General features: G+C 42.8%; 1 protein-coding gene across 8 annotated transcripts in view; it reads left to right on the top strand.

Moving 5' to 3' along the window:
• Window positions 1–27,274, top strand: part of utrn (utrophin) — a 152,697-nt gene that overhangs the window by 90,273 nt on the left and 35,150 nt on the right. For all 8 annotated transcript variants that reach the window (XM_072361730.1, XM_072361728.1, XM_072361729.1 and 5 more), the window contains 10 exons: window positions 501–657; window positions 7,894–8,023; window positions 10,364–10,632; window positions 11,224–11,370; window positions 13,304–13,382; window positions 14,595–14,655; window positions 21,312–21,373; window positions 22,788–22,862; window positions 25,503–25,704; window positions 26,360–26,445. In XM_072361730.1, the coding sequence (XP_072217831.1) occupies window positions 501–657; window positions 7,894–8,023; window positions 10,364–10,632; window positions 11,224–11,370; window positions 13,304–13,382; window positions 14,595–14,655; window positions 21,312–21,373; window positions 22,788–22,862; window positions 25,503–25,704; window positions 26,360–26,445 (1,268 nt within the window). The remainder of the gene's footprint in view (window positions 1–500; window positions 658–7,893; window positions 8,024–10,363; window positions 10,633–11,223; window positions 11,371–13,303; window positions 13,383–14,594; window positions 14,656–21,311; window positions 21,374–22,787; window positions 22,863–25,502; window positions 25,705–26,359; window positions 26,446–27,274) is intronic.

Genomic DNA, 27,274 nt, shown 5'->3' on the forward strand with positions numbered 1-27,274 from the left:
TCTTTCCCACATGTAACACTGAGCGACCTCTCTTGAGTGGTTAGCAATCAGGGTTTTACAGGGTTTTGTGAAAAAAAAAGAAAAAGCTGTCTGCACCTAAAATTCACAGGAGGCCAGTGTTACTGCAATCATGCTTGAGCATATATATGTGTAAGATGGACAACTTAGTGTATAAAGTAAGGCTGTGGAAGAGCGAGAGATGAACATACATGGAATAAAAACACAAATGTCTTGTTAAAGCTTGTTAAACTGTAAAGTCCAGCGTTGTAAACATTAGGCCACAGGGCAAAGTTCTCTCTGACAAAATAGAAGACAAAAACCACAACAGCATAAACTACAAAACTCAGCCCAGAATGCGTGCATGTAAAAGCCTAAATACACCGAAATCAATCAATAAATAAGTTCCTGCTGCTGACAGTTTGACAGCAGAGGAGATAAAGAATGCTGTTGTCAAAGAGTTATCGTGCATCAATTGAATTGGATGGTGCGCGTGTTTGCAGAGCCCATCTGGAGGCGAGTGCGGAGCGCTGGTCACGTCTTCTTGGCCTCCTCGAAGAGCTGTGGAGGTGGATCTGCGTGAAGGATGAGGAGCTGGCCAAGCAGATGCCCATTGGAGGAGATGTGCCCACCTTGCTGCAGCAGCAGAACCACTGCACGGTACGTACTGTTTGCCTGCGGGCGATGTTCCTGCAGCACTGTCCAAGATTGGTCATCCCCCGTCCTTCATTGTTTTCTTACATTTACCTAAAAGTTTAGTTTAAGTGTTTTAAAAAAATTTTTTACTCTATTTTAGATAGAACACTTGAGTGTTTCATGCACTTTTTGCAGATTTAACCCAGCTCTCAGGTCTTTACAGTATACATAGCAGCTAACTTCTTTAGCATATACCACAGTTCCAGAGCAGCTATGGAGACTAAACAAAAACACCTGAGTGGGTTTATGGGGCCGGATGGCTGAGAAGCTTCACAGAATAAACTTTGTAAAGTAAACTTCCCGTCATTTCAAACCAGGGCCTCATTTCCTCATGTTTTTGCTTCTAAATTTTTGATGGGCACAAATCTTTTGGGATCCACCCATTATTGAGCGAGGAAAGCCGCAACCGGCCTTCATAAAAGAAAAGCAATATAATCCTGGAGGGAAATTCACCAGTAGAAGTGGAAGGGCTTGTTTAGTTTCTGACAGGCTCAGAGGGCTTTGTGGCAGAAGGAAAACACGGAAATTAGCAGGAATCGCTCAGACATTATGAAGCATCAGACTTTCAGTGTGATAAATGGCCACATGTTTCCAGTCTTAGAATTATTCTAATAAGCAATCAATGCCTTTTTATATAACGACCCATTCCCATCTTTGCAAACAGCGCTGCTTGCACAGTATTATTTATTCGTAAGCACTGGCTATTTTGATGCTTGGAGTGCAATTGCTTTCAGGAATATTACTCACTCTGTGGTGGCGACTGTTTACACCCAGTCTGCTGGCCACCCCTGCAGCCGTCATCATAATGCATCTCCCTCCGAAAACCTTGAGTGTGAAGATATGTGCAGTCATGCAACTGAAGAAAGGGTCACAGATACACTAAAGAGAGATCAGCTGACATGCTTTGGGATACATATACACATGCTAAGCATCTATGCTTATTAGAACTTAGTTCTACAGCACATTTGCGTCTGCATGCCAACAGTATTGATCTTTCTGTAAGTAGCGTTTGTGGCTGAGTAAGCTTTTATTAAAATTTGATAAAGGGTTCTACATGAGTATTAAAACGTTTCGTACCGTACTTGTATAAATTTGCACTGGGTTACATTTTCTAATAGCATTTTTCTCTGATAATATACACAGTGACACAGTGAGTTTCTGCAAAAGCTAAAAAGAGAAGGAAGAAAAACTGCAGATGTGAAAAACTGTTGGGAGATATCGGAATTGTGAAAGCTCGTCTTATGCCAAAAAAAGTAAGAGAGCTAATCGGCATTAGATCAATGTGCTTGACGCGATCTTATTTTAAAGGCAAACTATCAAGAGAGACGTATAACTGATCTCCTGAGGAGGCAGAGTTTGCTCTTCCAGCAGCAGGCGATCAATTTCTTGGCTGCAGTAATGATTTCTAAGTATAGCGTCTTCATTATTTGATTACGTATCATTATCCATAAGCAGGATAGAGAATAGTTTCTGTAAGAATGCGGCGATATCTGTATTTATACCGTGTGGCAGTGCGAGGTCAGACCATGTGAACATACTCTGGTAACAAAAGCTACAGCCAGACCTGTTTGTGAGGAAGAAGGATGCACTCTGGGTATACATTTTAAAAAGAACAAGGACTGTGAGAGACCGTGCTCTATCATTTGCAGATCAAAACCTGTAATTCATGACTTTTCGATAATGGACATTTCTGTCATTTTGGATATTTGAAACGGTTGACCACATTTCCGGACAGTTTAGACAAATGTGTCCTCGTAATTTTGAGATAACGCTGAGGCCCGCTCCTTCTAATCTCTCAGCACCTGACAGAGCGTCTGCAGATCAGAGCTTTGTCATAAAAGGAATGAAAGTACACGCTGCAGAGAACAATCTACCTGCATCTCCCCCTTCACTTTCCTTTTCTCATTACCTTTTTCAGCTCGTATCTTGCTTTCCATCATTCTTCCTCGGTGTCTCCATGTATTTTCTCTTCTTCACACCTTTCTCTTTCCTCACATCATCCTCGTCCAGCTCTTCAGCTGAAATTGGAAATAACGAAACAGGGGGGTGCTGAAAGTGATGAGTGGTGTCTTTTCATTTTCCCCCTCACTTCCCTCTCCTCCCCGTTCCTTGTAGTTTGGCCTTGAGGTCTTGCTGACCCTGAGAGGGGCTGCGAAGAAGAAAGAGCTTCAGCTTTGAACGAGTCATGCTCTATTACTCGCTTACGCTGACAGACACACCTGCAAGCCCACCGTGCTCACAAATACACACAGTCGTTCAGCTATACATCGACTTCTCAGTTGGAGGGAAGAGGGGGGGTGTCTGCATAGATGTATGGAAATCAGTGTCATTGCGGTAGAAAAGGCTTAGTTAGAGAGGCCAAGCGGAAAAAAAACAAACTGTCTCAGCCTCTTTTTTTCTATATTGGGAAGCTTGGAGAGATAAAAGAGGAAAGCTAAGCCACTTAGCCCAGCAGAGAGCAACGGATATTGCTGTTATTAAAGAATCAGAGGAAAGAAAAATCAGCGGTGCAGCGGTCTACAGAGACAGAAGCGAGTGATGGACAGGGAGCAGCAAACCGAAGCACAATTAGGTGAAAAGAAGATGGGGAATGATTTATATGTGAGAAAAAGAGGTTAATGGAGGTGTGAAGATGGATAAACAGAGTGCATATTTCTACCTTTTTTATTCATTTTCAGCATATTCAGTTTCAGAGACAGCAGTTGCAATCCAATCTGCCATTTTCTTGGCAGTATGTCAGCGGGCGGTAAAATGTGTGAGAGGGATGGGTATCGTCCTGCCTCATAGGAGTGACGTCGGGCTCTCTTGAGTATTGATCTGCGTCTTGTTTTTCTCTGCTAAAAGGGCCTTAATAACGTTTATTAATTGCACATTCAATTACCCAGTAAAAAGCTTTTTGTTCGCAGCTGATTAAACTCATCAGTCTCATCTATTAGATTAATAGCTTATAGATCAAGCAGTGAGAAAGGCTTGTGGGCATTTTAAACGATTTTTATCTCTCAGCAACAGTTGGCTTCTTGTCCACATTGTGACAAGAGTCCATTCTGGTTCTTTCAACCCCCCCCTTCCCCCCTCCAAATGTTCCTGAGTCAGGGAAAGCAAGTAAAATCAGAGAAATGAACCAGGAGTGCTTTACTTTGAATTATTTTTTTTTGTTTTATGAGTTTTCCGAGGTAGTTGTTCATAATTGTTCAGTTAGAAGCAAATAGGGCCGAAAAATCAGCTTCAGGGCTCTTCTTGATTTTTGTGCCTGTATTATTGATTCGAGCCATTTGCGCTTACAGGAGACTGAAATGGTTTAAAGTGCTCTGCTGGTCTCCTGGAGTAGAAGCTTCCTTATCCAAGTCACAGTTGTCTCTTTGGGTAACTGGTAATTGTTTTTTCGGGGCTTTACTTGCTCACTTATGAACACTTACAACCGTATAAAACACCACAGCACGAAAGCTGCAATATTCAGTCTTTTTGTCTTACAAGGCGTGTTTTTTGGTTTTTTTTTCGTCTCATTTTAGGGCTCACAACTTTGTCGTTTTTGTTCACCCGTGCGGATTTAAACAGATACTTTTACTACTGGGACATTTTGGAGCTAAAGAGACAAATGAACCCCTAAAAAGAGCGACTATGACTGACCTCGAACAGTCGTCGGCAGACAAACTGATTTGTGTCTGTGAGTTTGGAGGCTGGGTGAGCACCTTAGGCTCGGCCAAAGCAGTTTTGCGATGCCCGCCGTTGTCCTGCTCTGGGCAGGCTGCTACTGTAGCGTAGTGCTGATGTCTTTGGGAGTGAGGTTGACTCCAAAAAGAAAATCTAAACATCCGTGTAAATGACAGGACGCAGGTTTTCCCTGCAGAGCGTACCACTTCTACATTGTTTAAGATGCACAAACACTATCCACATTTCAAAGAAATACATTTTTTTCCCCCCGGTTTTGGTTGTTGAAGAGCAGTCATGGAATTGATGTCACCACCCCAGGCTTTTTACAGCCTGTGGCGACTTTAAATTATTTAAAATCGCCAGCGCTGGAAGCAGTAGTTTAGTAGAGCATGTCATGAAATTTGTTTTCAAACACCTATCACTAACTCACAGCTGTTCCAAGATAGCAGTGGATGTCGGGCACAAAGGAGCAATTACACTCCGAGGCTCCTTATGCGACCTGGCATAGTTGTAAAATTTAATTTGGCCCAGACAACAGAAGTTCAAACATTTGCCTTCACTTAAAGTATTGGTCTCTTTTAATTTTTATGTGCTGGAAAACAACAGGAACCCACGATCGCCTTTGGACGAGAGTGATGCCCTGTGGCGAAGGCTCCAGTTAGTGTCGTTGGGTGTTGGGATGGTTTATGGTGTTTTTTTCCTTTCTCTTCTGGAGGAGGGTGTGGGGAGACGGTGATATTGTGTGGAGGCTCAGACACCAGGGTTTTGAGAGCAGGAAGAGGGATGTTTGGCAGAGCTCTGAAAGTGTTGTGATGTTATCTTATTGGCGCCACAGCACAGGGCACGTAGCGATAAGAGTTTGTTGCGCCGCTACAGTCACAAACCGCAGTCTTACAAAAAAAAAAAAACCTGGACAATCTCTAATCTTCAGACATGTGCACAGACGCACACACACACAGCCAAGGTCACATTCACTCTAAGCTACAAGAACGCTGCCATGAGTATTTTGAGACCAACAAGAATGAAGAACAAGAATCTCTTTCTCCGATCTTAGCGAATCACAGACTTTTAGACCATATTCTGATGAGCCAGAGCCTAAAAAAAACGTATCAAAGAGAAAAGTGAAGGGTAGACCAGTTTATCTTAGAGAGCTTTGTCTTATCACTCACAGCCCCACTGGGATTTGCTTGGAATAAAAGGTTGTCTCTCTCCCCCCCTTTCCCCCTTAAATTCATGATCTTTACCTCTGAGGCTTCATGTGCAAGCTTGTCCTTGTGGAACACTGATATTTTTAGGGTCTTGAGGCTTCACTAAAACGATTTGTTTGAGTCTTTGGTGTTGTTGAAAGGGTACCCAGTGGCTGGATCACAGACAGCGAGGCCACATCTAACAGAGAGAATTACTTAGAGCAGATTTCCAATCTCTGGTGGCTCGTTTCTCCGTTTCTCTGAAGTCTGTTAACAATGAAACGTAATCGTAGGAGAAACGCGAATCCCATTAACTTAAAAATGCATTGTGAAGGACGGGAAACCTAGTTGAATTAATGTAAGTCCTGTAGGATGTGATTATTTGTATTTATTTTTTCCTTTTTCCACCTGTCTTTGAAGTCGATATAAATTGAATTTGGCAAATTGATCTAAAAGTCACACATTACATCATCAAATGCAGGTAAATTGATACGGAGGTGAAATAGATGAGGTCATCCACTCATGTTATGACTTCTCTAAAAGCTGATGAATAATATGGAATAGTTTGCTCATTTTTTAAGGCAGTAGAGGGAAAAGATAAAAAATTTAACAAGAATTGTGTCACAAGATGTTGAAAATTCTCTCAAATGGAAGTTTTTTTTTCCTTTTCTCATTGTTTGGACGCATCGTAGCCCGAACAATCAATTTATATAAACTAAAAACTTCCTTAAGGAGAAAAAGTATTTCCGAACTGGTAAGGGAATATTTTTGCTTTGGAAAGTGGGACGTTGGTTTCAGCTGGTAGTCTGCTTCGTAGCCTCACTCCCTATTCCTCCTTTCTCATCTCCTCTCGCCCCTCTTTTCCACTTCCTCAATCACCTCTCATTTAGTTTCTATGTCTCTCGGTCCCCACTCTGAGCTACCTGCCTATTATGTCTCCGCCGTGTGAATTTGGAGGAAATCATTGGAACGGAGCAAGCCATTTATTAGCAGGGATGATGTAATTTGTGTTGAGCAGGATGCTCCATTTCAGCGTGACGGTACATTTGTCTGCAGGAGCCTGCGGGGGATTGTCACTGCGCTGGTCCAAACTTAACTTTAAGAGGAGTTTACTCTCTGAAATGAGTGGCCTTTTCTTTATTTATTTATTTTAGGCCTCAGACAGCAAATAGCATTTACACGTCGAGGCCATCTACTCCCTCCCTTCTCATTGCGCTGCAGCCAGCATGTTGCTATCTGACCCTCGGTCACTGTTTCTCCCAAACACACAATTTTTGACATCCCATTTTTTTATTGTACTTGCCTGTTTGATAAGTGTGATAATTGTGGGACTTTATCAAAGCGGGTTGTCTCATCTAATCAACCAGCTGCACAGTGCCTTAAACTACATCCCCTCTTCACAAAGTAATCACACACTCTGATAGGCATTGAAGTCCCGTGGAGTCACCCGTATATTAAAACAAGAATAATTATACCATTACATGCCATGTATGGGGCTTTATCAGCTGCTGTGCGCCGTGGCGAAGCGGATGACTTGACATGAGGTTGAAAGAGTTTCTCAGTTGCTTTGTGAGCATTTATTATCTACTCAGTTCTGTGTTTTTGATGCTTGACTGTGTCTTGATATTGACTAAATGTTTTGGTGCGTTTCTCTATGATAACTCGTCCATCACAGTGTCGGCTGCTGTGTAACAGGGTGAGCAGGACATGTGACGGCAAAACTTTAGAGCGATCATTCCTGCAGGTTTCAGCAGCTTGCTTTGTTCTGTGCGTCGCTCAGCTAATTGCACACAGATCTCAAAGACGTACCCGTTTTGCCACTGTGCTCTCTGAACTCTCGCTGCTGCTCATACTCTGAGCATAGCTGCTTTTCTACCTCAGTCTCTCCTTTTCCTCTTAATAGTCTGACTGAACAAGAAAAATGGTTAGTTTTTCAGCCATCACCTAATTAATTGTTGAAACTGTTCTCTGTCTCATCCATACGCTGAGCATAAACAGCTGCTCCTGTTCTCCTGTTGTATATATTATGAGTTATTTATAGGTAGAGTAATGAAAGTCACGGAAGATTAAAGCAGAACTTGTTGATGTGTAAATATGTCAAAATATATCAAAATGCACCAGGTTCACTTGGAGTTTACTGGCACTGACACAATCAGTAGATCAGAGTCAAATGTGTACATACCTGCAGAGGAAATGCATTAATTATGTCTTCACACAGATGCATTCTCCCTTTGGTCTTTGCTCAAACTCGGCTGCTTGGATCGCTCACTTTTTAGCATTTCCTTTTATGATCTTTACAATTCTAACCTTTTCACGGGCATCGACAGCCCTCTGACTCGCTGCTTTGTGTTTTCCCCTGCAGGCACTGTGCGCCGAACTGAAGGAACGCGAACACTTGCTAATGAGCACTTTGGACCAGGCCAGGATGTTTCTCGCTGACCAACCCATTGAAGGTCCCGGAGAGCCACGCAAGAACCTGCAGCAAAAGACCGGTTTGTTCCACTTTTCTGGAAAAGCTTGCTTTAACTACACATACAAACACGGAGGACTGGAAGCCCTGTATATAGGGGTTGAAAACAGATGTGTATCCTTTTGTTTTTTCTGGACATTTTATCGCTTTCCTCAGTTCTGACAGTTTTGGGTTCCAGCCTTTGGGCAGAGGTTGTGTTGACACAAGCCAATGATGTCACATGGGTGTGAATGCTGTAAAAACACAGAAGTTGGTTTAAATCATCGTCTCTTCGCTACTGATGTTTTGTTTTTTTTCTGCCATCGACCTCTTTGCCACACAGACACGCGTTCAGGCTTTGTTGGCAGAACACAGACTTTAAAGTAAAATCTGACAAGGTCTGCTGGAGGGTGCTGATGTGTTTATTCGGGTTTTAGAACAGAACTGCTGGGAGACGATTGGCAAATCATGTTTTAGTTCCCTGATTTACAGCTTTGTTCTGTTGGGGGCTGAACAGTCCTACAAACAGGTTTACCATCAATGATGTGGGCTGTTTTTGACCTATCAGTGTCCCGCACAGTGTCCGCTACTCATGGATTTTGGTGTGTTGTCGAAAATGGCAACTCTATAAGACAAGGCATCAAATGGAATTGGAGTATCTCTGGAATAAGTTTGTTCTTACAAACTGGCTGATCTGATTGTTTGACTTTGATCTGAGGTGAATAGTGATTGACAGACGGTTCCTTCAGTGGGAACAGCTTTTCCGAACAGCTTCCAACAATGACTTCCAAGATGGTTCTGAGTAACGGGATTTTAAAGCTATGCTCTATGTACAAAATTTCTAACAGATTTTGTTTTTTTGGACTCTCTCGTCCTTCTCTTGGCATCCCCCATGATTGTTTAACCAATGTTCATATCTAGAGTTTGTGGAGTGTTGCAGTTGCCCACAGGAAGGAGCTTTTACACTACTGTTTTTCCAGCCCGAAGATCAGGCAGGATCAGGAAAGATTCACATTCAGGACTTTAATTTCCATTCAGCACTTTTATACATTCACAGCAAAAATATCTGATTCTCTTGCAACCAAATATGAAGGCTATTTTGGCCCAGTTTCAGGTGAAGTGGCCTTGAAATGCCTCTCACGGAACACTTGAATTGGAAATAATACAAACATGTAATAGGGCAGGCAAGAATTAAACATGAGCCAACTCATTCAGCATTCCCTCTCTCTGTCTCTGTTGAATGCATCAGGGAAGTCTTGGTTAAGTCAGCACATTTCCCTTCAAACTAAAACCCTACTGTGTAAATAATTAAACCTAACCTAGGGGGCTGTGTAGGGGAGTGGCGACGCTTCGGCGCACAGACCAATGGGCATGTCGTGTCTGTGATCTTTGATGCAGATATCACAGCATCATCTCATTGAATAAATAGTTCAAAAGCGATCTGACATCAGAGACCTTCGCTTGTTGTGTAATCAAAGAGGCCTGAATTTCCGTGAGTGACATTTTGATAAAGCCATAACTCTTTAAATAGTCTTAAATCATGAAACGATGCGTTCGGGCGTCAGTACCACTAATTTGACTCGTTGCTTGAGCGCTACACTCTTCATAGCGAAAGTCAGACACCATCACGCTGTGCAGCAGTGTGAAGCACCACCTGCAGCATATGTCCGCCATTTATCAGGCCTGTGTGTACGCAGGGAGGCAGCTGAGGAAAAAGGAGAGATTAAAAGAGAGGTGCAACAGGTGAAGACAGTTTTTCAGTCTCTACTCTGGAGATGAGACCTTAGAACTCATAAAAGCTGCTCATCTTTCTCTGCAGCTTAAATGGGTATTAAGGGAGCAGTTAACTCTTCTGCCTGTTCTTTCCTCTCCTACGGCATCTGTAGCAATTACTCCATCCACTCACCTTTCCTGCCTGGTTTCTCTCGTCCGTTTCTCTGACTTTTGAGAACTTTTATGTTTCCTGCTTTTCTTCTTTTTTTTCCCTGTGCTTCAGATCTACCTCGGGGAGTTCTTTTCCCTTTTCCCCCCCAAAAATCAATTCAGTGGAGATAGAAATAATAGAAAACTGTATATAAAAGCAGCCTGTGCTTTCTGTTTTTGTGAATATGTGAAGACCCTCTTACTGAGTTGTTCTCGTCATTGGTGTGTGTGTATTTTAGTGTGTTTTAAAAGAAGGAAAATATTACGTCTTTCTGTCTTAGCTTTTTTTTTTGCATTTAAACCAAAATAATGTGGGATGAAGGGACATAGCCGAGAGCATATTTTGATGCTGATGCATTTCACTGCCTTACTGAAGGGGCGTAACTAAAGCTTACTTTAAAGAATGATAAAGGCTATGACAGCTGTCAGTGAAATGACTGTATTTCCTGTCTCTGTCCAGACCTCACCCCAGAGGAGAAGGCCCGAGGGTTGGCCCGGGCCATCCGCAAGCAGACTGGCGAAGTGAGGGAGCGGTGGGAGCGCCTAAAGGGGCATGTGGGCGGCTGGCAGAATCAGGTGGAGCGAGCTTTGGAGCGACTCCAGGACCTGCAGAGCTCCATGGACCAGCTCGACCTGCGGCTGACACAAGCGGAGGACACTAAAGCTACCTGGCAGCCTGTGGGCGATCTGCTCATCGACTCTCTCCAGGATCACATCGAGAAGACAGTAGTGAGTTAAAGAAGTTTGTTCAGTCGTTGAACTGGTTTGATGAGTGCCATCACTTGCAAATGTTGCTCGTGAAACTTGAAAGTTCCTTTTCCCCGAAGAGGACTAGTTTGAGGAACAGCTCATTCAGTTAACAAGAAGAGAAATGACAGCAGAAAGAGGCTGGCACAGAGAATGGTCATGATTCACAGGTCACTGCCACTGGCAGACAACTTTACCATCTGTTACTGCACCCCTGAAATTCTTTTGTCCTCCTCACATGGACAGTCTGGCGAATTGTATCTCTTAATATTAATGTCAATCGGATAAAACGAGCCAGGAATAGATTAGATTTGAACCGTGGAGACACTTTCCTTCCACACAGAAAGATATACAGACGTTGATATAAAATAAAAGACACTTGATGCAGATTCTAGCAGATTATAAGAAATCTCTTTATTTAGAATATTAACAAATATGTGGTGAAACAAGTAAAAGATACAAAGTACCATAAACCACAAGATCCCTACAGTTTGACAGAAACTCTTTGTTTAGCTACACACGATTACGTCATCATTTTCCCACTGCTAACCAAAGAATTTCTGGTGTGACCAGGCCTTCAGAGAAGAGATCACCCCGTTACGTCAGGATGTTCGGATTGTCAACGAGCTTTCTGCGGAGCTCACACCGCTGGACATCCAGCTGTCGTCCACCGCCTCCAGACAACTGGACCAACTCAACATGAGATGGAAAATTCTGCAGGTAGTTTGACTTCCTCCTGTTGGAGTGTGGTTTTCTACACACTGCGTTATTCAGTAGTTTGTCCACACTTTGCTGTCGTTCCTTCTTTTTTTCCCCACTCATTCTCCAACTTTCTGCCTCTGTTCTTACTTTTTTCCTGTCTCCAGCTGCGGGGCGATTGTGCTTTGGCTCAGCCAAAGACACGGGACACAGAATGTCCCTCCCTGCGTGCCCGTTATATTTGTACACAACTTTTCTTTTAATGCCACACTTTGTCACAACACATCAGCAGATACTTCTCTCACAGTGCGCCGGTCACATTCTTGGCTCTGTAAGGCTGATTGTCTTGGTTTGAACTTGGTCTTTTGAACTGCGTATGCGGTTTTCTCCTCTTTTTTTAAAACAGAAGCAAGAATAATCCAGTGGTGTCTAATTAGAGTGGCTCGTTTGCATGTGAGACTGGTGTAGTCAAAGGTAGATATCGGGGACAGAAGTCTTCACCTCATGAAGGAAACCAGTGGACTGTGATTGCGGTTTCAGGACACAAACTTCTTGGCTGAGGGGTGAAAGAAGACGTTTTGGAAAGACTCCATAAGTTGTACCTTTTTTTTAAAAAATATATATTAAATGTCACTGCCGTCGGGCAAAACTGGGTCGCTGGGCTAATTTGTGGCCCAATAACAGTCTTTCCGCCAGGAGAGTGACAATAACTCAAATCCAGAGTCATAGGAGGTCACAGTTTCAATGGACTGCTCTTTCTTCTTCTTTTTTTTTGTGTTTCAGTCTACAGGAAGGCAGCTGCTTCTCTAATAAGCCAGTTCTCACTGTGCGGTTTGATGATTTGGTTTTCATATGCAGACAGTAATCATCTGTCTTGCTGTGGGCCAGTGGGCATAAAAGTCATTAGTGGCCAAAAAGAGACTGAGCTGCTGGCCTTTCTGTGCCCATTACCCAGATCCATGTGTGGACAACTGGCTCTCATAATGCTGTGTATATGTGTAAGTATCAGCATTCCAGACTGCCAATACTGTACTGCCAACCAGATCAGAGTGTATGTGTGAATGTTTGTCTGGTTCATGAGTCAAAATGGAGCTTTACCTGTATGAAGATTCCAAAGCAAGCTAACGGTTCCTTTTTTGACTTCTGCTCTCTGCATTCAGTGTGTTGATGATGCTCTGAACGTTAAGTTCACACGCAGTGAGATGCAATCTGACCCTATTTGTCTGATTTCTCATCTGTCCCATAGTAAACAGTGGTCGCTATAAAAGTTGATCTTTACATATGACAGAATTAATATGGCCGTCTGTAGGAGATGCTTTAATTGCATGTTTTAAAGCCTTTTGTCAGCGCTCTGTGACTGATTGCATCTGGTTCAGAAACCGGAGGGGTGCACACTGGTGCACACGCAACAGCAGGAAATCGGCTACTATGTGTACTAATGCAACTGAAAATCAGCTGTCCTTTATAATTACTTAACCATGGTCAACTTCTTACTGCTTGTGTCATCCTGCTATGCTGGGGGCAGTTTGTGATGGTGACTGACAGTTCCTCATATGCGGCTGACCTGGCTATGGTCGATTAGCTGCGGTTCCGGTAGATCTGCGCATGCTTCAGATGTCTTGGAATGATGCTGTTTTATTACTTTTAATTAACCACAAAACATTTAGGGACGCTCAGAAAGGGTTTTTCACTCCTGAAGAGTGAGCACTACTCAGGACAAAGTGATGGCGGTTTTGTTTTACAGGTCAGTGAAGCACTTCCCTCAGTGAGATATAGTATAGTAACTGTATAGTTTTGTAGCTGTGGTGGAGAACAGTTGAGTGAGTTGAGGTTTTCCAGAAATCCCGCCTCTAATCTAACGGCACAGAAACTGTGCAGCCACCGTTAAGTTCTGTCTCTGCAGTCACTGCTTTCCAGCTCACCTTCCTCTCTTCTGTGCGTGGTCATCTTACAGGTGGCAGTGGAGGACAGACTGAAACTCCTTCAGGAGGCGCACAGAGACTTCGGCCCCTCCTCCCAACATTTCCTCTCGAGTGAGTACAATTGCTTCTCCAGGGAAAAAAGAAATGTTGGGTGCCTTGGACTCTTTACTCTGTATTCCTCCCTCTCATCCTCAGTCGTACTGATCCCTTCAATCACACCCGTTCAGTGGATTTGTTCACACTCATACTCATGCACACGAGGCACTTTCCTCTTGAATAATGTGAGCCGTAATTACAGCTTCACTGACTCCCTCCTCTTACTCCCTCTTTAGAGTGGTCATTAGCAGAACACAGAGAGTTCGAGACGGAGCTACAGGGAGAAGACAAATTCAGAGAAATTTTTAAAAAAGCAGCCAGTTCCTTCTCCTCCGTGTCTCCCTCTGCCTTCTCCTTATTTTTTATCATCATAAAGTCATCAGTGTTCGTCCTGCTCCGCCTGATTTACTGTGCTGGCTGTAGGGCACGGAGACAAAATGGACGATGCGTGATTCAGTGCAGGTGCTCGGCCACCATGCTGCGTCACCAGCAGACATGAATTTCCTAAGCAAGCACTGCTGGGAGCTCAGCAACCGCACCAGACTCTTTTTTTAATCTTCCCGGCTCTATGACACTATCTCCTCCATCACACATTCGCTGTCATTACACTAGTAGCTTAATATTCCCCCAGAGATCAATAAAGTACTGCGTTCTTATCTCACCTTATCCATCTCGTATATCTCCCAATCACATTTAATCTCTTTCTCTTACTGTCTTTTCATCTCTCCATCTGAGTGTAGAGCTGTGTCATGGAGGAGGGAGGTGGGAGGGCAATAAATCAGGCAACATTTCTGCTGCCGTTTGCACCAGGAAAGCTTTGTTGAGTCTTACTGTTTGGATGGTTTTATAACTTCATCAGATTTCCATACTTATTATTTCCCCTCTGCGATTAATCTTCTTTTGTGTCTTTAAATATTACTTTTACCTTTTATTTTAGCGGTCATGGCCATAATGTCCCCATCCTCCTTCCTTCTCCTTATATAAAACCACCCTTTTTACTTTTTTCACCCAGTATCTTGCCCTGTAAGAGTTCTCCACATTTAGTTTTGTTGTGTTTTTATGTTAATGTCGGAGGAATTATTTCACGTCAAGCTTCAGACACTGAATGGCCAAACTGGATTTCAGTAGCGCATGCAGTGTTTGTTACGATGGAGTGTCAATCGAGACTGCTTCTTGACTTTTTATCTCTCTCCCCTTCTCTTCATGCCTGACTCGATGTGTCTGCAGCGTCTGTGCAGCTCCCCTGGCAGCGGGCAGTATCTCAGAATAAGGTTCCCTATTACATCAAGTAAGTGATGAGAAACGATTGTGATAACCTTCATTGTGCTTGTATGGATGATATGCACTTTTGTTTGGGATTATCATGCAGTGGTAAGTAAGGCATTCGATGCAGATCAGTCTAAAAAGTTGTCTTTGAAATTTGTTTTAAAGAATCATTCATTTGGTATTTCTCGCCACCTCCCGTAGGGACGTTTTCTGATTTGTTTTGCATACAGCTCTGGAGTACAGTTCATGCTGTTTGTGGCCCTTGGTCTCAGGCTGCCTGTCTGTGAGATGTGACTGTGCTGAAAGATTTATAGGAGCGGAATAGAATTACCTGACTTTTGTGAAGAAGAGTTCAACCTTTTCTCTTTGTTTTTATGATTCATGCACTCTTTGGACATCTGAAATTGATTTAATTTTTGGTTTTCTTGCCCCTCATGTTGGGAACCACTCTGCTTTACTTAGGTTGGATTATCAGACCATTAAAAGGTTCACGATCATGATAGACTTAAACTTCTAAGTGTTGTTTTTGGTTTGCACACACAGAGCTGCTACATTCTCCTCAAAACAGACCCAGATCTGGTGTAAAAGCAGTAGACTGAATTTTTTAAAACATCATCTGGAGGTATGGGATAGAGCCTACATTACCTATCTGGCAGTTCCTGCTCCGTGAAACCTTCCATGTACAACATATAAATAATTTATTTTTCCTCCAATTAGGGACTTATTTTTGTTGATTTGCTCCTGTGTGTGAGTTAGCATTCAGTCGTATTCGCTGCACATTTCTCACCCAGTTCAACATTAGGGCTTCTTTTTGAACACTGAGCTAAATCCCAGGGCAGCTTCTCACTTCCCTGCTTACAGTGACTGTAATAACTCCAGTTTGATGTCTTGCTTTCCATTCTAATTTTTGTGAAAATAGGCCAAAGATGAAATTTCTGTTTTAACGGGCAGAGAGAAAATCTGCGAGTGGCTTCTGTGCTGCTCGGGAAATGGCAGCTTTGAAACTTTGAAGGATCTCATTATCCTGAAAACATGGAGCTGTGTGTCAGTAAACTGCTGCCTAACCAAACCTCAACTTTAATTTTGTCTGGCAGCGACAGAAAACTGTTTTATTCGCTCCTCTCTTGTTTGGTTCAGTACCGTCGCTGCTTCTCGTTGTACAACCCACAATTAAAGCTTCATCTGTGAGCATATGCAGTGACCCCCAAAAAACCCCCAAAAAGTTGAGTTATTTGCTTGTTGCATTTGAATGTCATCTTGTCAAAACTTGAGATTGGTAACCTATTATTTAGCACTATAGTTTAGACTAGGCTTTTAATTGAAAAATTCCATTGCACTTCGTTGCCTTGTCTGCCATTTCCTTTGGTTGAATAAGTCAACCTGAATAGATGTGAACAACAGTGCCCATTACAAGAAAAACTTATGTTTCACTTCATTATGTTCGCTTACATTAAAAAAAAAACAAGAAAGCAAGTTTTTTTTTTTTCATTTGAAAGTTGTAGATGAAGTCTAACCAATCACTAAATTAAACATAGGATTTAGATGGAGGAATTGGCTTTCACCTGCCTCTTGTTTGTGCTTGCAGCTTGGCACTAGGGGAGCTCAGAGATTAAAGCCGGGCACCCAACTCGCGGGACAGGCTTCTACCTTTTAGAGAGAGCCAACAGCCTGTGATCACTGACGTGCCCAGCCAGCAAACCTACATCTGCCAGTGCACACCAAACTAAACACAGGCGCACAAGAACATTGAAACAAGCTATATGTACGGATGCGTTTAGTTGTGATGCAAAGGCCTCATGCTAGAGAAGAAATGGTTGCACACACCCAAAGATGAAGATTAACTCTGACTTGGATCCAGGCTCCAAGTTGCTGACCAAATACATGCTCACGCCCACTGTAAGCGTTCACCATATGCCCTGCAGAGACCTCCATGTTGTCTGGGCCAGTTATTGTCTTACTAAAGGGATTAAGGGTTACCAAGACAACCCAGAATGTCTTCTTTTTCTGCAAGCACGTAAATAGTGTGCGGTGCACTCTTCCCCTTCTTTATTCACAGATTTACAGTAGATACGAGCTTGCCCTCACTCATGAAAACTCGCCTACTTTGCTATCACTTTCCTCAGGTTAGCATCCTTGGGTTTCCCACATCAGTCTTTGACACGTTCATTTCTCCAAACTCCTCCTCATAATTCCCCTCTCATGTTGTGAATCTTTTCTTCAGGCTGACAAAGGTCACCTGATTAAAATTGCGCCTTGTCCACCCCCTGAAATTAGAAGTTCAGATGACATATTCAGGGGAAATCACACGGCTTCATAATCACATGTAGAATACTGCCTCATGCTTGCAACCTCAGTCTGTCCCATATCACCCATTCTGGCACATTTTGGAGGGGCGGTGGACAGTGCGCTCCTCTGGATGTGTAGTTTAATAAGTTTTAATTCGAATCCCAACAGTCTGGGGTTTAATTCAAAGGCAGAATGGCTTATATAATTGAGAAAGAGGGAGTTATTTTTTGTAGACGCACAGAAAAGAGGCAGAAGTGAATCGATGCCAGCTTGAGAAAGGCATGAGGTGTCAGGTGGTGAATGCAGGCACTTATCACCTGTCACAGACACTTTGTGATAAGCCTGCCAGGCTGCTGTCAGCGGGGAGGAAAACGTTCTTTAAATATTCCTCATGCCTGCTCTGATATTTCTCTAATTCTGTTACTTTAGCTATTCAGACACGCTAGGAATCATTCACCGACCTACTCGTGATTATTCATGGCGGGCTCTGAGTGTGTGACAGTGACAAACTCCCACCGGCGAAGGAGGTGTTTTGCCACCGTTGCTGTTTAGATTAGTGTTTTGAGCTTTAACCATGCAGTGACTGCAGCTTTAATTTTTTATTTTTTCCCTGGAGGAATTTCTTTTCACATAAATTTCATCCTCTTTTATTCACCAAAGGAACTATTTTGCCCCTTAATAGTATATGTACGGTTAATTGTGGAGCAGCGGGGATGAAAAAAGTAATAAGAACCTTTAACCTTTGGTGAGACGGTGATGTTTTATGTGCAGCTTTGCCATTCCCAGCAGCAAAGGGAATAGCAATTATTCTCCGTAGGCAGAATTGTTACAGTGGTGATCTGTTAGTCTAACGGGGTCACTTTTGTCAAATAGTTTCAGCTTCTCTTCTTGCTCAGTCAGACAGAAATCTCATAGAATCATAACCTAAAATGATATTTCCCCTCCTCACGGTACACTGGCTGCCACGCATATTTAATCTTTTTCCGCCTGCTGCCTGCATCCCCCCTCTGTGACCCCATTTGACTTGTTGATGCTGATTTTGAGATGTCATTTAAAGCACAGAAAATGTGTTGGAAAATAGGAAAACTACTACCTCTGATAACGGGCAGCTTGAACGGGCTGTTTCTGTTTTAATTGGATTTAATTCTTTCAGATGAGAGGTAATTTTCTGCTGTGGAGATCAATTTACTTAGAATTGATAAAGAAACACTTCTAATTCTCTTCTAAACTTCTAATCCACTAATTCTCACATTTAAAAGCTGGAAAAAAACTAAAACAAATCCTATGGAATGAGGATCTGAACACTTGTAGTTGATGGTTTCAGCACCTGAGCTGCTTGGTTCAGTTAAAACATTTAATTTCTAGTTGTGTTTTTGGTGAAATGCGTCTTTAAAAATCATCCCATACAGTCAATATGTGCAGCTTTACATTTTGGTGGGAAGTCGAGACTTTTCTTGAATATTTTTGCTTGGTCGTGCTGCCTTCAGGTGCTTCTTAAAAAGGGAATACAGACATTTACAAATCCTAAAACCAACACTTTCACAGTAGCTGATTCTGTGTGACTCATTATTGTTTTATATTTTTTTAAATAATGCAAAATAAAGCCTTTTCACACAGACGGTAAAGTCGCGGACAGACTCGCAGAAAATAGGATTTAAACAAATGAAAGGGAGGATCGACACCTGTTGTCTGTACCGGCAGCGTGGAAGCGGACGTGAATTGGAGAGAAGAATGATTTGGAGGACAGGCTTATCACTGTCAAGTTTACAGCCTGTGATCACATGTCCAGTGAATCTGTTTGGTACAGTTCAAAGAAACTCGTTTGTTTAACGTTTCATGCAGTCAGTGTGATGTGGACTAAAAGAACTGTCTGAAAATGGAATGACTCGGTTAACTTCTAAATGACATGGGCTCTGTGAAAGAAAAACAGACCAACCACTGTTTTTTTACACCAGTGATAAATTAGACAAAAACAGCATAAAGGGTGTTGGTACGGTGCTGAGCTGATACGTGCTGCTGGAACACCTTGACATCGATTCTACGAGTCTCTGGAACTATACTCGATGAATGAATACCATTCCCCCTGAAGGTATTCCCTCCTCTGGGGTTTTGATGAGGCTTCATCCACTCACCAACTCCAAGTGGATTCAAACCTCGTCAGCAGAGATTGCAAGTAGAGGTTGCACATCTTTTATAGCTTACAAAGAAACAGCCCTTTGAAATACACAAATTCATTATGAATGCTCAATGAGCTGATCTCTTAAAGTTCCACTCCAGCAAAGATTAATTCTCTTAAGACTCATCTGTGTCCCTCAAAATTGTGCATTTCATAGTTTTTGCCACAAATTAAGAACACTGATGGGCTTGACAGGGCTTGACAGGGCTTGACGGGGCTCGCTCTGCTCTGCGTTTCCTGTCCTCTCCGCCTACCTTGTGGCGTCGCCACTAACTTGCACCGGCTTCTCATTTCATTTGTTTCACAGCATGCAGACAGCAGCACAACCCAGCAGGTTGTAAGGATTGGTTCCTCCAGTCTTCTACGTGGATTATACGGGACCGTCTTGAGTTTTCCTGTCTGAGACTGAGGGTAGTGATCTCAAGCAGAAATCCCCAACCACTGCAATGGTGGCTGGTTTCGTTCATATTATGTCCTGTTACATTTAAAAATGTATCCACATAAGAGGGGGGTCTTTAAGTAAATATCAAAATATCATTCTTATAAATAGTATGAGTCTGTAAGCCGTATATAATCTCCAGCTCGGGGTTTGTTTGCAAAAAGCCAGCGTGAACGCAAATCATATTAGTGAGTCTAAGAGGCTTTCAGACTTCTACCAGAGTACCTTATTTTGTCCCCTGCTCCTCAGTATTCCCCGATTCCTCTTCTCTTGCTTGTCAATGTTTCCTGTTATATTAAATGTAACAGCTTTGTAGTGAGTGTGTCACCAGTTTGCTTGTTTTCCCAATTCAAGACAACAGCAAAAAAAATACAAAATAGCTTCGGCTTTACCGTAGAAAGGGCAAGAGTTTAGAGGAAGTGTTGAAAACTGCTGACATTGAGTTTTGCACATCATTGCATTTATGAGCTGTGGAAATAGCCGTCAGATATTTTTGTTGATGGAAATCGTGCGCGCTTGTGTCGTTTTTTTTCCCCGTGTACAGAAATTATATATATATATTTTAGGTTATTGTGTGTCCCATCATTGAGTTAGTTCTGTGTCATCTATTTTGTACCCTTCCACACTTTGGTGACAAATGTTTCATGGTGATAAGTTCTAGCCATTCACAGCCTGGATGGCCAGTATTCTTCCACCTAATTTGTGTGTTTGTGTGAAGCAAATAGTCGCCGAAACCAGTTGACAATACAGTCGAGCTCTTTGTGGGTCCTCAGTGCAGGGGTGGGGGGGGGCTGCTCAGTTGTGAAAGAGACTATCAGTCTGTGCAGCTGCTGAATAGTGATGAACATCTGCATACGAGGAGAGCTTATGCCATCCACAGCTGCTCTTTGACTTGACTTCCTGCCGGCTGTCAGCAGAGCGCGAGCCATTTCAGTTTCCACAGGGGAGCCTCTGCATTTCAAAACCCGCCCCCCCCCCCTTTCCAGAATACCTCTCAAAACATTGCACACAGATCTGAGTGTGGCTCCTGACAGCCAGGTGCCTTCATGAAATATATACACACGAGCCATGTCACAGCCGGCACAGCTCAAATAGATGCTCTGATTGACAGCTGCAGCTTGAGAAAAAAATGAATTCATTCCTCCCTGTCCCATGTATGTGAAGTGTTTGATCGTTATTTCCGTGTGCTTTTTTTCCTTTGTTGATTTTTCTGTAGATCTGGTTTGTGTTGTGATGTGTGTGTGTGTGTGTTTGTTTGTGAGAGTCTGAAGCAGAAGTGTGAATAGAGACTTGAAACTCCTCATTTTCTTGTCCCCATGGCGTTTGAAAAGGCACCCCGTGGTGAAGAGATGAAGATTCACAGAATGTGTCTTGTGTGTTTGATGCTGTTTCGTTCAGTTCTTTTATGATATCTGTGTTCGGTTTGTTGGAAAGTAGCCGCTGTCCTGTCCTGTGACAATAGAGCTGCCAATAAAATCATCATCAGTGTTGGCAAACGCCAAAGAGCGATTGCAGGAGTGTTGTTAACTTGTTTACAGTTCCATGTGTGTGTCCTTTCTGCCAGGGTTTTTGAGTCAACTTGTGCTTTTGTTGTGTGTGATTTTGTGTTCAAACTTGTCTTGTCTGTTCTTGAGTTAACTTATTTTTCATTTGTGACAAGCCTTGGAAATGTAGAAGTATTTGCGTGTGTTTGAAGGCCGTTTTGTTTGTCTCTCAAATTGCGCTTTGAGCTTCTAACTGAGTCTAACTGTTATCTTGTTTGTATCTTGTTTTTCAGTCACCAGACACAGTCTACCTGCTGGGATCATCCAAAGATGACAGAGCTCTACCAATCACTAGGTACAAAACGCACTATAACACATGGTGACTTTAGGTCGTGAGTGTCTCACATCACACAATGTTTTACAGAACCTGAATGTTGAACATGTTACAACAAACCACTGCATCAACACCGAACAAATACAGCAAGGTGCCAGACTTTAAGGCAGGTGAAGATTAATTCTTTGTCTCTTCAGACTTTATTGTCTCCTCGAAGCAACTACAGAAGAAAATGAATGGCTACACAACAAGAGGGAGTCTATTATAAGACATTAAGACAATGGAGCTATTAAGGAGAACTGTTGAAGTGAGCAGAAAAACTTAAAGTTTAAAAAATAAATCAAGAAGAAAACAGTTTATGTGAGTGGCAGTCCACAGTTGAACACAAACAGAGTTTACACAGAGGAGTCGTCTTCAGAGTTTTAGCTGCAACATCATCACAAAAGATGGTGAAAAGCCTGCTAAGTAGCATGAGGATAAACCAGAGAGCTGTTTCAGCCATTGCTGTGGACTGAAGTTAAAATGAAAAAGAACAGGCACAGGCTGTCTAAAGAGGATGTCAGTGGATTGATGTGTGTACTGTCAGCCTAAAAAAAGAGGAAGTTTGCTTCCACAACAGGATGCCAAACACATCCCAAAATCCACTTTTAGCCATTAAAAGAAACACAGGCTGAAACATTTGGACGGGCCTTTACAGACCCTCTGACTTTATCCTGGTTGAAGATCTGAAGACAGTTCTATTTTAGCTGTGAACACAGCCTAAAAATATCTCAGAGCTTGAATTTATTTGCATGCAAGAGTGGTTAAAAATTCCTTAATCACAAATCGAAAGAATCAGTTGTCACGAAAGTGTTTTTGAAGGCAAGTCAATGAAATAAAAATGTTCATTTAAGGCAGTTCAAAGCAGTTAAAAAAACAACACATTTAGATGTCTGCTGCAGGGGGCTTTGTTTATTTCTTTCCACTTCAGAAATCAACAAGATAGGATATTTGCCCCGGAGTATGTACAGCCGTGTACATACTAGTCTTTTTATTTAACCCTCTGACAATTGCTGATCTGCTTCTTTCCTTCTCCACGTCCGTGTCCGTATTCATGTCTGTGTCGCTGTGGGAGAGCCAGTATGACTGTTCTTTAATGAGCAGCCTGATTAGTAATAACCTGTGAAACTTTGGGAGCGTCTGCTGTAGGCCAGCAGATCAACAAATAGCACCGGCCCCTCGGAGACGGAACTCTCTGACCTAATTATACCGTCCACATTAGCACCCCTTCCTCCGTAGATGATCACTAGCAGGAGTCAGATTTCAGTGCAGAATCCGGTCCTGCTTGTGTTGCCCTCCAGGCGGATTTCTGTTACTTTGTGTTTTCTGATCTTCTGCCTCCATTTTCTCATTGTCTATTTACCTTTCATCTCCCTGTCTCTTTCCCCGCCTGAAGCGGACTTGAACAATGTGAGATTCTCAGCATACCGAACAGCCATGAAGATCCGCCGACTACAGAAAGCACTGTGCTGTAAGTAAGCCACGCACGCACTCACATGCACCTTTAGTATCTACAGCCGTGACCTGCTTCTTTTGATGTTGAGAGGATGCAGTAATGATTTGAAACTTTGCCAGATGCTGTGCCAGAGCAGCATGGGGGCCAAGAATATTTTGGCTTTAAAATTACCCCTGCTGCATAAATATGTGTGTGTGTGATGGCGTCCACACACAGTCATAACTCGTGCTTGTGTTAAGCCTGTTGAATATAGCCTTATTTGGAGTGCACAGATAGGATTTTTTAGGCTGTTTGCTTTATTCGAAACATGAGAGTTGCAGCTTTGTCCCTTTGAAATGGAAGCTTTGATGAAGGTGGCTATGTCCTACAATCACAGGTGGCTCCAAACCTCATGTACAAACACAAATCCACTCACTGCAGGTGCATGTAGACTCCCTCTCCCCCTTTGCGAGGTTTCAGCCAGCGTGGTTGCAGCTATTTGGAGTCAGCACAGTGTAATAATGATGACTAATGATAACTATTATCCAGCTGTTGACATTATTAATGCAACAAAATACTGTGAGCAAGCACTGCTCGTTTACACCCTGCTGTTTGTGTGTTTGTGTGTGTGAAACAAACTACGAAAGTACAGGTGTGTGTGCAGCCCTGTACAGCCCTGTGTAATTGAGTAATTGTGGATATCAGTGTTTTCTTCTGTTTGTTAGTTGTTAATGAGTGTGAATGATTCAGGCGCTTTAGTTCTCCATCTCAGATTGCTTCTCTGAGCACGTGTGCGTTTGTGACGGTAATGCATCAGCCCGAGTGAGTTTGATACGAGACACTGCAATTCAATTTCCTCCATTAGATTAGAACAGCGATGGTGCAAAAAGCGCCCATACAAACGCACACGGGTACAGCAGAGGGAGCTGCACTTATTCGTCTCTAGCCTGGATCCCTGTGGTTGGAGACCTGTGTGTGTGGCTGTGCGAATGTTGGTGTGTTCGCACGACAGGGGACGGCACACACATGCAAGTGTGACAGGGATACTATGAAACGGCTAATTGGGTTAAGTCTGTGCCAGGAGGCTCGAAAAGCACAAATGAGCTTGCATGGCATAACGCTAATGTGCCACAGCCTTCTCAGCTGCATGTAACGACAAAGCGGGAGAGAAGGAAAGTTTTGCTTTATTGATAGCATCTGATAGCACGGCTGCCTTGCTGTGCCCGATTCGTGTGAATTACCCCAGTAATTAGTGTTGTCTCGGGACTCTGAGAGGAGGCAGAAGTGAGGAGAGGGAATGAGAGAAGCGTTTCCATAAATTAACATAAAAAAAATGGCATCTCTCTTGACTATCATAAGCTAATTCTTAACATTTTTGGTATCTGCGGTGCCGTCCTTTAAAAAAAAAAAAAAAAAAAAGACAAAACGGCAGTCATTTTATAAGGAACCGCAGACAGAGAAAGCAGCAGAACATCTTGGTTGCTGAAGATGTTTTACCTCTCACTCAAGAGGCCTCCTTTGTTCTGAGTTCAGAGCTCAGGACCGACGAAGCTTGTTGGATGACGGGTGAAACTTCTCCAAGAAACTTCAAGAAGAGCCGGTAGAAGTCTAGTTGCTGAGTTTAAATGTATCTGCTTATTTTGCTGACGCGAATAAATAAGAAATAACATAATTAGTGACCGTTCTGGGCAGAGGAAGCCCAGCTGCTCACTGCTAAACTCATCAGCTGACAGATCTACTCTGATATTGAGCAGATTGCTAAAAATAGAAGTGTGGTATTGATTGTCTCATTTACCCCTTGGCAGGAACAGGAATAAGTGTGCATTTACGTGAACATTGGGATTCCTTTTAGTTATCTGATGTCAGTTTCAGTCTTTATGTTATATTGGAAAAATAGTCTCCCACTAATGGCAGAGTTTTTGCCTATTTTGTGAACATTATACAGAGTAATAAGCATACTTAGTGTTCAGACACTCAGTATACTAAAGCTCGTCTTGTATTTTATGATAACTTCCTCTAGCTTGTTTTATCTACATGTCTTTGCGTGTGTTTATGCAGCACATATTCATCTTAACTCGATTAGGATGTTAGATTTCTCTCTTTTTGTCTGTACAGTACAAACACGATGAAGCATGAATATTGATTTGATGTGAACAATAAGTCCTTTTGTGTCCTCGGAAATGTAGCCGAACAAATGAAATGAAAGGAAAGTCGTATGCTCTCAGTCTGTTACGCATGTTGCCCCGTTTGTCTTTCTTTTCCGATTTTCCACATGTTCATATTTCAGTTCATATTTGTCTGTTTTCGCAGCGAAAGCAACCACTTGGTGGTTTCAAACTATTTCATACAAAAATATCTGTCAAGTTTTTTTTAATGTGCTTCTATGAAGAGTCTGCGCTATTTTGAGCTGCTTGTTCTTTTCAGAGTAGATTTGTTGGTATTCTTAGAAAAATCTGGGCTGCTGCTGTTGAAAGCTCAGCGAACAAGCGAGAGAGGTGACTAATGATTTTGTCTTCCTCTTGTTTTTCCTTCTGGCCTCTGTCACTCTTTGTTACTTTGCCCCTGGTCACTGTTAACCTTCCTTTTGTACCCCTCCCATCTTCACTTATTTCTACCCATTCTCCTCCTGTCTGTCTCCTTGTTCCTTCTCCTCTCTCCTGACCCCTCCGCCTGCAGTGGACCTGCTGGATCTCAGTGTCGCCCAGAACACTTTCGAGCAGCACAAACTCACAAACAACGGTCATCTGCTTTCCGTCCCTGACGTCATCAACTGCCTGACGTCCATTTATGACGGCCTGGAGCAGGAGCACAAAGACCTGGTTAACGTGCCTCTCTGCGTTGACATGTGTCTCAACTGGCTGCTCAATGTTTATGACACGTGAGTATGCAATCTGTTCTCTAATCATGATGGAGATCATGGATCAACCGATATGCTTTTCTAAGTTAGTTAGTTGTATATTGCCACTGGCATCTTTGCTTTTGGAGTGAATGCAACAAAGTCCTGTAATACGATAACATTTGATTCCTCATGTGCTTCTCGTTTACAAATTGAAATATGCCGCGATATACAATGCATCGCATTTGTAAAAACTGTAAATACGAAGCATCTTGATCTTGTTAGCATGTTGCATCCGATCGCCCTGGAAATGCGGATTGCTGTTGCGTAGTGCGTTAAGCGGGGAGCAAACATTCCATGTGCAGATCTGCAAATATATGCTGCACAAGTGTGAACAGCATCAATGTACATCACTCTTTGTGTAATCTCATGTGTGCACAGATGCCACCATCCTGTCTGGTGTAAACACTGTTTGTGGGTACACAGGACATTTAATTAGAATCACACCATCTCTCACATTCATAGATGTACACCAGTGCACACACAATGAGTCAAAAATCCCTCTTTCCAGGCTGGTAATGATTTTCTGTCACTGCTGTGGCATGCAGTGCGAGCTGTATTCTTTCAGAAAACTTTGCACTAAGACGAAATCTGACTTAACCGCTCTGCTCTCATGTGTGATTTCCTCCGGCTGCAGTGGTCGCACTGGGAAGATCCGCGTCTTGTCCATGAAGATCGGCTTGCTCTCCCTCTCTAAGGGACACTTGGAGGAGAAATACAAATGTGAGTAGAAATGAGTAGGTGATGTATTTGTTAGACGTTCATAAACACACCATTGTCCCTGCCTGCATGTGCACTTCAGTCTGCAGCAAGTCCGACCCACACTGCTGTAACCCCAGCAGTATTAATCAAGCCCACAGTCAGAATAAAAGAGCTGTGGAACAGCTTGTCTAATTGGATGAGAGACCTCCTACGTGTTTCCCCGGTTCTTTATTTGATTATGCATTCTGATTTATTTTTTGAGGATTAAGGAGCGAGAGTGTAGGCTTGCTGCCCTGGGAGGAGACTTGTCAGTCTGGCTTCCTGCTTTTTGTCTCTGTCACTTTATCTCCCTCTGTCTGTCTTCCTTTGCTGCCACTGCTCACACCAATGTTCATCTATCTAACAGTTCCACTTTGTCCATTGTCCTATCTTACTTACTCTCGCTTTTCCTCTTTTTCCTTCCCTACTCTTGCCATGGCATGAACCCTATCCCCGAGCCTATTCGTTCCACTGGCAGTTTCTATTAGCTTGAGAAGGGTATCAAGCACGGTTGATTGCATTCTTCCTCCCTGACTCTTTTAGAGTTTCATTGACTGTCAGTTCCATGCAGACAGTCTCACTGCATGGCACAAATACCTAACCAGGTGCTCTTTTGGTGGCTGTTGAAAATGTCATATGTAGTTGCGCAGCAGAGTGTATTTAAACAGAGATGTAGGTGTTGATGAGTCAGAGGCCATAGGAGTGTGTTTGCATGTGCCATACGTGTACACACTTGCATAACAGAAGCTGGAATCAGCGCCCGGCTTCCCGTGGAGATCAAAGACAGCTGCAGGCGGAGCAGAAAGACCTG

This window comes from Leuresthes tenuis, unplaced genomic scaffold (assembly GCF_036924035.1).
Source record: "Leuresthes tenuis unplaced genomic scaffold, fLeuTen1.0.hap1 SCAF_13, whole genome shotgun sequence".
NCBI lineage: Eukaryota > Metazoa > Chordata > Actinopteri > Atheriniformes > Atherinopsidae > Leuresthes > Leuresthes tenuis.